This window comes from Eutrigla gurnardus (genome assembly GCF_963514095.1).
Source record: "Eutrigla gurnardus genome assembly, chromosome: 22".
Lineage (NCBI taxonomy): Eukaryota > Metazoa > Chordata > Actinopteri > Perciformes > Triglidae > Eutrigla > Eutrigla gurnardus.
In genome coordinates this window covers 5,428,301-5,443,879 of record NC_139933.1, presented here as the reverse complement: position 1 = coordinate 5,443,879, position 15,579 = coordinate 5,428,301, and the positions used below count along the sequence as shown (strand labels likewise).

Sequence of the window (15,579 nt, the reverse complement as noted above, 5' to 3'; positions counted from 1 at the left end):
TGACATCCAGTAACTTTGATCTGTGTTCGTCCCTTTTGTTTTCGCCGAGTCCTTGGGGGTATTGTATAGGAAGAGCAGGCATCTGTATCAGACAACAAAAAAGAAAATGTTACATTTGTAAATGACCATACCACTGATGAATGGTACAACACATTCAGTATTCAGACTTGCCGTGATGTTTTAGGGTCCTATGAAATCCAAGCAATTTTAGAGCACTTTCCCCATCAAATGGTGTCAATCAACCCAGTGTCAGCTGATGTGAAGAGCTTTTCCCTTTTTATTTATACTCTCTGCCTTGTTCACATACAGCCAATAATATAATGCCACAGCTATTATCACCATGTAAGGGCATGCCCATAAAATTAAAGAATTGATGATCACTGATAATTGTTTTCATTGTATCAAGCGTAGCGTTAGTTCTGGCAGGCCACGACGTCAAGCTCTAAATCAGCAGCAACAGCGTAGCTGTCAAAACCGAGGAGATCAGCTGACGGCTCAGCTGACTCCCCGTACCCGCTTCCTATTGGGAAATTGCATTCAGAGCGCGCTATTTAAACCGCTCTAGCCTGACCTCCCTCATTGCTTCCTCTGCCGGCTTTTTCAGACGAGCTCCCGTTCGAAGAGAATTCGCTATTCGCGTTCGTACTCACCCTGCTGCTAGTGATGTCGTCGCTCTCCGTCCATGATGAGGACCCGCGGCAATATGACGGTACGGAGCCTCAGCAAAACCCCGAAACAGAGGAAGCCGACGAATCTACGACGATGAGAGGGCGCCATCTCTCCGTCGAAGCTCTCGCCCGGCAGGCAAGGTAACGCCACAGATGTCCCATCGCTCGATGACTGGCTGATTCCAAAACCGCTGGAGTTTCTGTTTGCCAACGATGTTACCGCTCCGGTCGGAGCGTCACACCAGGAACTGTTAGCTTTATTTTAAATTTCGCTGGGTCCCAACCTCCACCCGCCGATCAGCTCCTGTCTCCGCTCCTCGGAAAGCTTCAGCAAACGCAAACACAGCTCCCGGAACTCAGCATTCGCTCCGACTCCAGCTGCTGCCCCGCTGGCCAAAAGAGCTAGAACCCCGACTCCAGCAGTCGCCTCTGCAGCTCCGGGAAACGACGCCATCATGTCTTCCACCCAGTCATCCATTTCCAGCATGAATTCCAGGACCCAAAGCTTAGAGGCCGCTACCGCTTCACCTTCCAGCTCTTCCCTCCAGGCCGCCGTGTTTACATCCCGGGAACCTGCCGCTTCCTCCTCGACGCGGGCCGAAGACGTCACTCCGACACCCCCTGACGGCGTCTCTATCCCGCGCAGAACTCTGGGAAGTGCAGTCCCAACCTCCACCGGCGTCCCATGCTACCCTCCCGCTGCTGCCAGCTCTGGCAATCTGAGAAGCCAGATCCCCGCAGTCGCAGGTAATGATGTCGATCTAGTCAAATCCTGCTGCGCTCTGATTTCAGTAGGCGAATTCGACCCGATGTACCTAACGCATTGTATGTGGGTTGAAGCGATGCATGATGGCTGGAATTTGTTTTGCTAGCAGCTGACTACAAATACGTCACAGGGTCGCGGCCATATCACGTGACCTAAAACATCGCGTTAATAGTTTTCAAGAGCCGCTTCTCGCAGCGCTAAGCAGCGCGGTCTGCGACGGCTACAACCGGCTTGCCCACACCTCCGCTACAGCGGAATGGTTCTCATTAGTTAAAAGTTCAATGACGTGTGTTCAGGTCCGCAATCGGCGGCCACCTTGTGGTGAAATGCTTTGCCTTTATTTTGGTCGCTAATCTCATGGCTTGATCCAAAGTTCTGTGCATTGTGTTGTGAGCAGGCCTATTTATATTATGTGAGGTCCAGTTAATCAAACATAGGATGATAATACAAAAAAAAAAAAAAAAACACACACACGTCGCCTGCGTGTGCGTGTACATGTGTGTGTGTATATATGCGTATATATATGTGTAGGCTATATATAGCCTATATAGCAGGGGTACTCAAATACAAATCCTCAAGGCCACAAAGATGTTTTTCAATGACTCAAAGGTCCATTTATTGAGGTCGGTCAGGCCACATGTCATATACTGTATTTAGTGCATTTCTTTTTGTTGTTCTTACCTCTGAATTTTGAGGATATGTTTCTTCAAAATTTGTATGCTTTGTCTCATAATGCCGCTTCAAATTGGAAATCTCACCACAGATAGTCTCCTGGCATATTAAGCACATGGGTCTTGTGCTGGTTGGAGGAAGAATGAATGCAAACTTTTCAGTCCATTCTTCTTTAAATTGGCGATTTCACTGTCCACCTTTCTTTAGGCAGAGAACTTGGAACACGCCATTTCCATGTAATCTTTTCCCGTCTATGCTATCTATCTATGCTCCATACTGGCAAAGTGGCAATATGCGAACCGCTTCAAAAACGAAAGTGAAACTAAAAATGCTGGCAGCGCGACCCAATAACAGGCTGTCTGTGTATCGTTGGCATGGAGACAAGTCCCGATACACGTGTTGACCCAACCAAAACACATACTGAAAAAATAATCGTCTGGGGCCACAAATAGGTGTACCGCTGTATATAGCCTATCGCTTGAGTCACGTTGACTCTGCTGTCAGACTCGACGGCGTTCGGCCACAGTCTCTTAGAGCCCGCCCCCTCAGATACCTGCAGCTCTCGTCGGCGTGATAAGTCAAGTCAAGCCAAGACCATCCTGAACAAGCGTAATGATAAGCGTGTGGTAGATTGTGGTGATGTGTCCGTGATGTTGATACGGAAGATAGCCTTATGATCCTAGACCTGGAAAGACTCTGACACTAGCAGGATTCTCCGTTGTCATGGCGTATACAGAGATGTAATCTGCGAAGTCTATCCATCCTGTCCAGCCGAACTGGATCCTTCCATCATTGCCGATCTTGCCATGTCATACGGGGAAACTCTGTTTTATGAATATCACAAATCATTCTCTGCCAGGGCTGCCATGTTCATTCAGAGGTTAACCAAAGACTGGACTGGTCTGTGGTCGACCTGGCTCTAATCAGCAGGCACTGCACTGGCCGCTAAGCTCCTTCTTGCACCATTCGCAGTTCTTTCTCACACCATGCAAGCTGTGTCCCAAACCCGTGGCTATAGTCCATCCGCCGGCAGGCCAAAAGCAGATGAGGATAAGGTGACATCTTTGGACTCCAATGTTCCACAAATCCATAAAAACGTATGCAATTTGTCAACTGTAACTAATTAACAGATTTATAAGACGCCTTACTTGGGCATCCTTGCTGGGGATCTTCATCATCTAGCAGCTCACATTCCAGGCCGCATATGCTTTTTGGTTCACTGTTTTGAGTCCCGCAAATGCAGCCGTCCTCCATCAAAGGCCTCCTCGCAGGTGTCCAGTTCCACCTGCGCTGCTCGGATCCATCCGCCAACAGCTTGCTAAACGGCTTCAAGAGAGGAACCCAAGGCAAGAAATTCGTCTCCCTTTCACCACACTCCACTTTGCACAAATTAATCACCCACCATGGAACGGGTGCTTTGGCTCATAGGCTCACTGTTAGGAACAGCCTTATGGGTTTTAATAGAGATACTCGGATCAGACATCAGCTCCGATATCGACTAATTAGCTGGACATCGGATGAATGAGGCCGATCCAGCATTCCGATCCAGCCATTTTATTTTTATTAACATCCTACACAGCAATACAGTGACAGCGATCTAGTCACTTCAATTCTGTTTGCTATGCTGGTTACGTCATAACGCAGAGCACGCTAGCAGCTAGTGATGAGTACACAGAGCAAAACGGAGCAAGCGCCGGTTCATTAAGCCTTTGTCCGTCGGGTTTCAGGCAGCTACTACATTTCATGTTACATTTTAAAATATCTGTTTACAGTGCACTTTACATGGTACAAGTGTTATTTATCTCTTTTGCTGCTAACGTACACTTTATTCGTTAATAACAGTCCACAGTCATTACCTTTTGTGTTCCTGAAACATTCCAAAACTGATAGAAACAGAAGCGGAATATCTGTTCCTAATTCCCAAACTAACTCTGTTTTTTGTCCATTGTCTTCCATGGCCCGCTATCTGGGAGCCGTGCTCCAGCCAGCCCACAGGAGCCGCTGTTCATCACGGAGGGAGGAGAACCCCTGTCACAAGCCTGGTTCACCTCTTGCCTCCGCCTCCTCTGCAATTCTGCGGCCTCTCTCCAGGACGCTGCACGGCTCATTCGTTCCGCTTTGGAGCAGCAACCACAGCAGCAATGTGCCCAACCTAAAAGCCATGGGCAGATGGTCCTCACCTGCTTATGAACGTTATCTGCGCCATCCTAGATGCTCAAGCCATGAGCCGAATATTGGATGTACATAAGTATAATCAAAATATTATTATTCACCAAGCCGAGGGGTAACTGATCGGCCTATCTCCTATTTAAATAGGCTACATTTATTTTTAACTCAGCCTCCTGACATCTCTTGTAGCAAGAGGGTCAGGGAATTGCCGTCGTGGTCGTTTTGGGGGTCTTTTCTTTGCTGCTGCGCTCCCGGCTTGGCTGTGCCTGCTGCCACGGACTACTACTTGATACATGCTTCTGTTAATGCCACCACTACTGTTAATGCTACTACTACCATACTACCAACACCAAATGCAGTTGGAACCCAAGGGCCTGGGCTGCACGAGATTTCTGCCTAAAAGCCTATTAAGGCAGTTTTTTCTCGCCACTGTCGCTGTAAAGCTTGCCCCTGGGTGACGTTGGGACTTTGAAATTGTGGTGACTCTTGAAATTTTGAGTGTATTCTAGTCCTGCTCAATATTAAGTGTCCGGAGATGACCTCTGTTGTTTGACAATACAAAATTGAATTGAATTTATCGTGTAAGGTGACATGGGGTGTTTGAAAGGCGCCAACAAATATATGTATTATTATCATATTATTATTATTATTATTACTATTATTATTATTAATATATTATGCCGTTCATGATAACTCATGAAGGGCAGGAAGGTGCTCTTCCTGCCTCAGGCTTTCCACGCAAGCGCGTGGAAGAGCAGATAGGATACGTTTTTCTTTGCTGCTATGCTCCCTGCTTATGCCGTTCATGATGGCTCATGAAGGGCAGGAAGGTGCTCTTCCTGCCTCAGGCTTTCCACGCAAGCGCGTGGAAGAGCAGATAGGATACGTCTGTCTCCTCTTTATTCATCAAGCTGAGGGGCAACGGATCTACTAATCTCCTACCTAAATAGGCTACATTTATTTGAACTCAGATAGCCCCCTGACATCTCTCGTAGAAAGAGGGTCAGGGAAATTGCCGGTGTGGTCGTTTTGGGGGTTTTTCTTGCTGCTACGCTCCCTGCTTATGCCGTTCATGAGGGCTCATGAAGGGCAGGAAGGTGCTCTTCCTGCCTCAGGCTTTCCACGCAAGCGCGTGGAAGAGCAGGGAGTCCCAGAACAGTACCATACCGCCAAATGAAACTTGTGCAAATAAATAAAGATTCTTTTTGACAAAGTGGTCCTGACTGAAATCAAGCGTAGCGTTAGTTCTGGCAGGCCACGACGTCAAGCTCTAAATCAGCAGCAACAGCGTAGCTGTCAAAACCGAGGAGATCAGCTGACGGCTCAGCTGACTCCCCGTACCCGCTTCCTATTGGGAAATTGCATTCAGAGCGCGCTATTTAAACCGCTCTAGCCTGACCTCCCTCATTGCTTCCTCTGCCGGCTTTTTCAACCCACCTCCACCCCAGCTCCTCCTGTCATCTATTATGTACCTTACCATTGTTCTTGTTGGTCTGCTCTGTCTGGGGTTTTTCCTTGCTGCTACGCTCCCTGCTTATGCCGTTCATGAGGGCTCATGAAGGGCAGGAAGGTGCTCTTCCTGCCTCAGGCTTTCCACGCAAGCGCGTGGAAGAGCAGGGAGTCCCAGAACAGTACCATACCGCCAAATGAAACTTGTGCAAATAAATAAAGATTCTTTTTGACAAAGTGGTCCTGACTGAATCATGTGTTTTGGTTTTTTCTACTTGTGAATTATATATTTGTATCTAGGGCTGGGATGATGTTAGTTTCTTTTTTATATCACGGATAATCACAGATTTGTTTTTCACTAAAAGATGTGTCGCGGTATAAATATGTTTCTTGACAAAATGTAATGGGATACCATTGCGTTTTGGTGCCATTTCAAGTTTTAAGCATATTTTGATAGTTATCTGGATAATAATGTGAATCGTAATTATTCTGGCCAGAATAATCTAAACGTGAACTTTTCATACTGACCCATGTCCAGTGGTAACGTTTGTTTTTGTTACCTGCCTAGGGACTGCGGATGTAAATGAGCATTCTTGCTCACTGATGTTTAATGACTCAAGATGTTCATAAACATGCTCTGTCCCTATCAAATATACAAATGTGATAATTAAGTAGTAAAAAAATATGTCTTTTTAATTTCTCCTTTTCCCTTTTTCAGTGTCTGTGCAGGAAAGTTTAGAGAGGAAGTTTGGCAAGCAGGGGGGACCCATCCCTGTTGTACCGACCGCTGACTTCCAGGCCCGAGTAGCTGTGAGTAAAATCTACACACACACACGCACACACACACACTCCTACTGTTTGTCACACGAAAGTAGGCGTTGTCCCAAATATTCTCAAATCAAAAGAATAACAAGCCTTTTAATCCTTTTGATTGACAGTCTGTCACTCTTGATTGGTATCAGATTGAATCGGTCAATCTGACCTTAACCGAGATCAAAATTCTTTTCTTTTCGTTTTCCAACAGGTTAATCCATTCTGATAAAAACACAGCCATCCAGTCCTGATGGAGCAGTTTAACTCAGCCCTGTTTGCTTTTCATTTTGATTATCATTGGAGCAGGGCCGTAGCAAGGGTTTAGAAATGAGTGAGGTCCAGAATTATTTCTTTTACTGGAACTTATTTACTTCATTTCTGGACGAGCAAAATTCATACCAAAATGACACCTAAACACAACCCAAGATATACACTACATACAAAAATGTTATTCTGTTAGTTTTTGAGACTTCTAATTATTTGCTCCACTTATGCTAAGCTAAAGCTAACAAGCTGACAGCTCTGTGTGCACACTATAGGGCCCACAGCTCATTTCTTCCCTCGGGCCCCATAGTGGGATAATCTGACCTTAACCGAGATCAAAATTCTTTCACTTCTTCAAATAAAAAACTTAAGTCATCAGTTTCCATTGGCCTCAAAGTAAAAACACACAAACCTGTTCCAGAGAAAACCACACACATACACACATACATAGTGCATACGGACAGACACAAACACACACACACACACACACACACACACACACACACACACACACACACACACACACACACACACACTACCACGTTGGAAACACTTTTCTATTTAGATTTGAGGCTGATTTTGAAACAATTCAAAACTCCCAATAATGTATTTTATTGTTTCCGTCTGGTCCGTTCAAATGAATGAACTGGTTTCTGAAATGTCAAAATGAACCTGAGGTCAGATGCAACCAAGAGTCTAGAATCATCAGTCATTAATGTCTGACTATGAGTTATTGTTTCCTGCACGAACAAACATTTTTAATTTTGCTTTTCTTTTTCTTTTGGTAGTAGGTTCAAGTTGGCATAACACAATATCACATACTTCACAGTTTCGTTTTCCAACAGGTTAACCCATTCTGATAAAAACACAGCCATCCAGTCCTGATGGAGCAGTTTAACTTTTCATTTTGATTATCACATAGTTATACCTATTTAATGTTTCAGCAAAAACATCACAATGTACTGTATTTAAATATAAAACCCAAATAATAAACAAAAAGCAAGAGTTGATGTGAATAATCCAGCCTTTATTGTGTAAACAACAGATTTTTATATTTGGTGGTCTTTTGCACGCTTTCACACATTAACTCAAGCTTATCAAAATAATAATTCACCAAAAGCATTTAATCAAACAGTTAATTCCAGTAATATTCTTCCCAAATGAAAAAAAAATGCAATCAAAACTAATTCCAAACAGAGGAGTGAGTACCAAACAGTCGGATGTGTGAGTTTGTGATGTTTGGTCCTGCAGGACATGTACCTGAATGCTGGCGGTGTGACGGTGTCTTAATTTGAGTGGCTGAAGAATCTCAACCACGTCAGCTATGGAAGACTGACCTTCAAATATGAGAGAGACTCAAACTACCACCTGCTCAGTGAGTACAAGACCGCTCTTCATTCCTACATTACCTGCAGACGGACTAGAGTGAGACTCAATCAGAAGATCTATCATTACATTGTTAATCCTTGTGACACAATACCAAAGCAATATAGAAAACACCACGAGGAGGAACTGTAGTAAATATATAAGTAGGGGGGAAAAAGCCCATCAACATATAATTGATTTTATAACCCAGATGTTGTTGTTTTTTTATGTATCCGTCTGACATCTAATCCTTAGCAGTTTGCTCTGGTTGGGTTACGTTTTTAAACGAGCCAATCCTGCTGCTTTCGGACTGTGTCTGGGCATTTTGTTTGAAGTTGGCATAACACAATATCACACACTTCACAGTTTAGATCAGTTTGTGGATTAGTTTACTTTTGTTCGCTTTCACACATTAACTCAAGCTTGTCAAAATATTAATTCACCAAAAGCATTTAATCAACAGTTACAACAGTACTTCTTTCCTTCCTGGCCCGTCTCATCAGGTGTGGTACCCCTGCGCTGTGGTGCGTCACCTCTCTCCAAACACTTCATCCTGGCCTGGTGAATCTTGAGGCCTCGGCTATTTTTGCAGATTTTCCCGCATCTGCATGTCACGGTCGTAATCGTTGATGCTTCAAGCACCTCGTCGACATCCTCATCAACCTGCTCCTATGCTGTCGTCTTGCAGGCCTGTGGCCACTTATTTTGAATCTTCGCCAGGGTGAGATTTGAGAGAGCTGATTGTGCCACACGGAGGCTCTGGGCTCTATGGGGTTCCTCCTGGCCCAGCTCCTCCTGGCCCGGGTCTTCCTGCGTCTCATCAGGTGTGGTACCCGTGCGCTGTGGTGCGTCACCTCTCTCCAAACACTTCATCCTGGCCTGGTGAATCTTGAGGCCTCGGCTATTTTTGCAGATTTTCCCGCATCTGCATGTTGCGGTCGTAGTCGTTGATCCATTTCCATTTGTCGTTGCCGTTTCGTCCGTCAGATTGGGGTTCTCATCCTCTCCCCCTCCCCTGGGGGTATTTCTTCACGAGTCGATCTGTAGCTTGCTGTTGGGTTTCCTCCTCTAGGACACACACACACACACACACACACACACACACACACACACACACACACACACACACACACACACACACACACTAGCCTGGAATTTATCCTGTGATCCACCTGCTGCCATAATACTGTAACCACATCTGTTTGAATATTGCCCTGTTCTCGTATTTGACAGAGATTAAGACTGTTAACAAAAAAAGTGTTTCTCATCGGTTTATTATTTTTATACTAAACATGTGTGTGTGTGTGTGTGTGTGTGTGTTCTGCAGCTTTTCCAATTAAAGTCTCAATATTTAGGTCTTCAAATCTTGTCTCTTATAGTCTAAAGTACGAGACTGTTAACTACAGCTGGACTGTGTAGGTCCATCCTCTACGGCTGTGATGTTGTACCTTGTATTTGTCGTCCTGTGAGGTGATTTCTCAGTGGGAAGGTGGATACCACAGCTGCTTCTTGAAGGCACGAGCTGAAAACATTAAGTTTAACTCTTCAAGGCTTTTTAGGCTTTCAGTGCATGCTTGGTGGTTGGTCATGGTTACTGAAGTAGGTCTTTTTGACACTACTTTGTAAAAGTTTACATGATGAAGTCTACAACAATCATGGACTACTTTCATCTTCAATCCTTAGCTCGCTGGCTGTTTTACGTCACTGACAAGACTGCTCATGTCTTTTTTTTAAATGCCATATTCATTTGTTTTTGATAAATATATGTTGAAATAACAATTCGGTCAACAAAAATTTGAAGGACAAATAGATGTATTCTTTCCGAATCTGGTGAATCGGAGAGCTTCCGTGATGTTGCTGCTTAATGGTTGAGTGTGAGAGGCTATGAGGGTCTGAATGGTATAAATACAAACGGGATGGTACTTGGCATGTTATCAAAAATGTTTTGGTAAGGGCGTGAAATGTTTACACCCTGATCTGAACGTCTTCCAGGCTCTTATCTTCCAGGACCAGACATTATGTCTGGTCTGGGAATATTACATTGTAATAATTTATTTACTTGTTTTAGTTAAAATAGCTTCAATAACATAAATTACGCACACAAACGACGCATGCACACACGAATGCAAACTACCACGTTGGAAACACTTTTCTACATTCAGACTAGAGGCTGATTTTGAAACAATTGAAAACTCCCAATAATGTATTTTATTGTTTCCGTCTGGTCGGTTCAAATGAATGAACTGGTTTCTGAAATGTCAAAATGAACCTGAGGTTAGATGCAACCATGCAACATTTTTACAGACCCATTTTTAATTTCGCTTTTCTTTTTCTTTTTTGTCCAAACTTGTCTCACTGGTTTGAAGTTGGCATAACACAGTATCACATACTTCACAGTTTCGTTTTCCAACAGGTTAACCCATTCTGATAAAAACACAGACATCCAGTCCTGATGGAGCAGTTTAACTTTTCATTGTGATTATCACATAGTTATACCTATTTAATGTTTTAACAAAAACATCACAATGTACTGTATTTAAATATAAATATAATAAACAAAAAGCAAGAGTTGATGTGAATAATCCAGCCTTTATTGTGTAAACAACAGATTTTTATATTTGGTGGTCTTTTGCACGCTTTCACACATTAACTCAAGCTTATCAAAATAACAATTCACCAAAAGCATTTAATCAACAGTTAATTCCAGTAATATTCTTCCCAAATGAAAAAAAAAATGCATCAAAACTAATTCCAAACAGAGGAGTGAGTACCAAACAGTCGGATGTGTGAGTTTGTGATGTTTGGTCCTGCAGGACATGTACCTGAATGCTGGCGGTGTGACGGTGTCTTATTTTGAGTGGCTGAAGAATCTCAACCACGTCAGCTATGGAAGACTGACCTTCAAATATGAGAGAGACTCAAACTACCACCTGCTCAGTGAGTACAAGACCGCTCTTCATTCCTACATTACCTGCAGACGGACTAGAGTGAGACTCAATCAGAAGATCCATTATTACATTGTTAATCCTTGTGACACAATACCAAAGGGGGGGGGGGGGGAGGGAGGGCATCAACATGTAATTGATGTTACAACCCAGTTGTTTTTTTTATGTATCCGTCTGACATCTAATCACCAGTTTGCCCTGGTTGAGTTCCATTTGAGCCAATCCTGCTGCTTTCGGACTGTGTCTGGACATTTTGTTTCATCTCTTCAAAACGTTTCTCAAACCTCTCCTTTAGAGCGCTGCCATGCACCAGAACTTCCACGGAACAATAAAAAGACATAGTACCTTCTTTGTACTCAAGTTTGATCAGATTGTCCTGTTGAGTTTCCTTGAGGTTAGGATACTTTCTCTTCATTACGTCCAGCCATTCTCTCACTAATGTGCTATAGAAGACCAGGTTGAATTTCTTCCCGTTACGTTTATCATGAAAAAGAAAGTCTTTGTTGGCTTGCAGTTGATCTTCTCTTTCTCCTTTGCTGAATCCTGTGAGGCATCTTTTAGGAGACATCTGTAGCAGACAACAAAAAAAAAAGAACAATTTTTACTTGTAAATGACCATGGCAATGATGAATAGTACAACACATTCAGTATTCAGCTGTGATGTTGTACCTTGTATTTCCTGCGCTGTGGGGTGGTTTCCAGGGACGGTGTCTGGACATTTTGTTTCATCTCTTCAAAATCTCTCTCAAACGTCTCCCTTAGTGCTTTGCCATGCACCAGAACTTTCACAGAAGACTTAAAAGTTATAGTACCTTCTTCGGACTCGAATTTGATCAGATCGTCCTCTTGAGTTTCCTCGAGGTCAGGATACGTTCTCCTTATTACGTCCAGCCATTCTCTCACTAATGTGCTACGGAAGACGAGGTTCAATTTCTCCTCGTTACGTTCATCATAAAAGAGAAAATCTTTATTGACATCCAGTAACCTTGATCTGTGTTCGTCCCTTTTGTTTTCGCTGAGTCCTTGGGGGTATTGTATAGGAAGAGCAGGCATCTGTATCAGACAACAAAAAAGAAAATGTTACATTTGTAAATGACCATACCACTGATGAATGGTACAACACATTCAGTATTCAGACTTGCCGTGATGTTTTAGGGTCCTATGAAATCCAAGCAATTTTAGAGCACTTTCCCCATCAAATGGTGTCAATCAACCCAGTGTCTGATGTGAAGAGCTTTTCCCTTTTTATTTATACTCTCTGCCTTGTTCACATACAGCCAATAATATAACGCCACAGCTATTTTCACCATGTAAAGGCATGCCCAACTATTAAAGAAGGCCAAGTAAAACTGGATTGATGAGCACAGATAATTGTTTTCATTGTTCATGTGTTTTTGTTTTTTCTACTTGTGAATGATATATTTGTATCTAAGGCTGGGATGATGTAAGTTTCTTTTTTATATCACGGATAATCACAGATTTGTTTTTCACTAAAAGATGTGTTGCAGTAGAAATATGTTTCTTGACAGAATGTAATGGGATACCATTGCGTTTTAGTGCCATTTCAAGTTTTAAGCATATTTTGATAGTTATCGGGATAATAATGTGAATCTTAAATATTCTGGCCAGAATAATCGGGACTAAACTTTTCGTACTGACCCATGTCCACTTGTAACGTTTGTTTTTGTTACCTGCCTAGGGACTGCGGATGTAAATTAGCATACTTGCTCACTGATGTTTAAAGTCCCAGTCAGCAAGTCCGGCGGACCGAGGGCACTCTGTCAGATTTTGAATGTTTACAACTCTCACGCTCCTCCCCCACGACCACCGAGCTCCTCCCCCACGACCACCGAGCTCCTCCCCCACGACCACCGAGCTCCTCCCCCATGACAACCGAGCTCCTCCCCCACGACAACCGAGCTCCTCCCCCACGACAACCGAGCTCCTCCCCCACGACAACCGAGCTCCTTCCCCTCGACTCCGTGCCCTTTGAAATCCCTTAGATCAAGCCACCTTTGAAACACGGGTCTGATGTTGACTGTTTAATCACGGGCCCCGTCGCAATCTCTCTTTTATTTCCTTATTTTCCACCGGTGTTTTCTTTGCCTTGGTTGTTATCGACCTCCTCGTTTCGTTTTTTAACCGGGGGATTAGAAGCTTGTTCCTACTTCCCTCCGCCTCCCCCCTGTGATAGTGGTACGACCCGAGAGCAGAGGGGCTCTGTGTGTGCACGAACAAAGCAGCAGGGCTGCTGCGTGCTGATTGGACAGGAGGACCCGGGCCTTGTTGATATTTTGCAAAACAAACTGGCTCTACGTGCACGTAGAGGTGTGCTTTTTTTTTTTCTAAAACCGGATGATTTATCTTGTTCTATCGTAGCATAGTGTCGGTTTCGGTGATTATGATCAAAAAAAGGTTGCCGACTGGGGCTTTAATGACTCAAGATGTTCATAAACATGCTCTGTCCCTATCGAATACACAAATGTGATCATTAAGTAGTGGAAAAATATGTCTCTTTAATTTCTCCTTTTCCCTTTTTCAGTGTCTGTGCAGGAAAGTTTAGAGAGGAAGTTTGGCAAGCAGGGGGGACCCATCCCTGTTGTACCGACCGCTGACTTCCAGGCCCGAGTAGCCGTGAGTAAAATCTACACACACACACACACACACACACACACACACACACACACACACACACACACACACACACACACACACACACTTCTTTGCACACACACTGTTTTTAAAGTGTCCTTTCTTCAGATTAACTGAGATAAACATTAATCCTCCTTTGCAGGGTGCCTCTGAGAAGGATATTGTTCACTCTGGGTTGGCCTACACCATGGAGAGATCTGCCCGGGTAAGTGACCATGCATAACAGGACGCCGTCCAACCTGTTTTAGTGAGCAGTCTCCAGATGAAAGACGTCCAGGAATTTTAAAACGTACGCTCATTGCAGTGGTTCTGACTTTTTCTGTTATCTCTCACTGTAAACCACCAAGATTTCTATCAACCATTAACGATACGGAGTCAATCTGTGACAAAACATTCAGCCCTTGAGTGATTTCTAGACCTCCAAGCCTTTTGTAAAGATTTAAGGTCATCAAGGTAGCAAGAAGACATTAGCTTCCAGCAAACTGAAGCCATAGTTAAAGTTTCAATTTCTTTATCATTTCATTATTTTAATGGATCAATTTTCTGCCACTTTTACATCTCGATCATGTGAACTGATTCATTAGGAATTATTGACAAAAAAGTGATTTTTAAAATCAAATTTTAAAATGAATGTACTTTGTATAATTGTAGATCTGGAAAGAACCATGAAAGATGGTTGTCGGTTGTTGATGGCCTTTGTGCAGCTCTATCCTTTTCTTTAACCAGCATTATATAACACGCTCTCTTCTGCCTTTCTAGCAAATCATGCGCACGGCAAGCAAGTACAACCTGGGTCTGGACCTTCGGACGGCCGCCTACGTCAACGCCATCGAGAAGGTCTTCAAAGTCTACAACGAGGCGGGGCTTACCTTCACATAAACGGCCAATCAGGACGCACGCGTCCCTTACTTTCACCCACCCTCCTGCTAGTGATCACCCTCTGCTGCCTCTTCCCCCCTCAGCCTTCAGAACATATCACTGTTACCGCTGCTCTTTGGCTATTACCCCACACACACACACACACACACACACACACACACACACACACACACATACTCGCCTGGTATTTATCCTGTGATCCACCTGCTGCCATTATACTGTAACCACATCTGTTTGAGTTTGGCCCTGTTCTCGTCTTTGACAGAGGTTGTATTGAGAAAAAGCAGAGAGAGTAACATCCTGTCTACCGCTGCCCTCGTATTAACGTTCATGACGATGCTGATGGCAGCCTTGTTCAGAGCGCACGTTTCTTTTTTTATGGCTAAATACACGTAAGACCCTCCTGGTTGTTTCAGTTGGCAGCACTACAGATGCCTTATTTCAGAAAGAGGTCCGGTCTAGAATGGAGACGGCCACTACAATTTGACTTCAACTAAAAAGGGATTTAGATTTAACTTCATGTGAATAAAAGATCATTTCATGAATCTTGAGTTTGTCATCTAACTCTTCAGACGTAATGGTTAGTCATGAAGTTGCCAAGGTTCGGTGGTGGGAGGATTGTTGCTCGTCTCCCCATCTTTTCCTGCTTTCCTGTCGCTTTATCTATTGTATTAAAAGCAGCTTCTCCCCGACTCCTTCGCTGGCCAAGAAAGGGGAGCAGGGAGGGCGCCAGGTGTCACTGTGACCGCCCGTCCCCTTGTTGAATCTTCCTCGGTTTTAATCGTCCAGTTCTTCGACATTTGAAATTGTTATGGAGGAAATTACTTTTTTTTTAATTCATTTCTCTTTTTTTTTGGAAACCAATAAAATGTTAAGAAAAAGTGTTTCTCATCGGTTTATTTTTTATACTAAACTTGTTTGTGTGTGTGTAATCGGA

The 15,579-nt window shown here is 43.7% G+C and overlaps 2 protein-coding genes and 1 long non-coding RNA gene across 3 annotated transcripts in view; 1 reads left to right on the top strand and 2 right to left on the bottom strand.

Moving 5' to 3' along the window:
- Positions 1 to 15,579, bottom strand: part of LOC311032694 (uncharacterized protein) — a 177,243-nt gene that overhangs the window by 11,894 nt on the left and 149,770 nt on the right. Inside the window, exon 7 of the mRNA XM_084039658.1 lies at positions 11,781 to 12,164. Within this exon, the coding sequence (XP_083895784.1) occupies positions 11,781 to 12,164 (384 nt within the window). The remainder of the gene's footprint in view (positions 1 to 11,780; positions 12,165 to 15,579) is intronic.
- Positions 1 to 15,579, bottom strand: part of LOC311032703 (uncharacterized protein) — a 72,304-nt gene that overhangs the window by 5,902 nt on the left and 50,823 nt on the right. The window contains exon 2 of the transcript XR_014599202.1: positions 9,615 to 9,688. The gene's annotated coding sequence lies outside the window, so the exon portion shown is untranslated. The remainder of the gene's footprint in view (positions 1 to 9,614; positions 9,689 to 15,579) is intronic.
- Positions 6,443 to 14,992, top strand: LOC311032708. Its single transcript, XR_014599207.1, has 3 exons — positions 6,443 to 6,534; positions 13,906 to 13,968; positions 14,523 to 14,992. It is a non-coding gene; the product is annotated as an uncharacterized lncRNA (long non-coding RNA).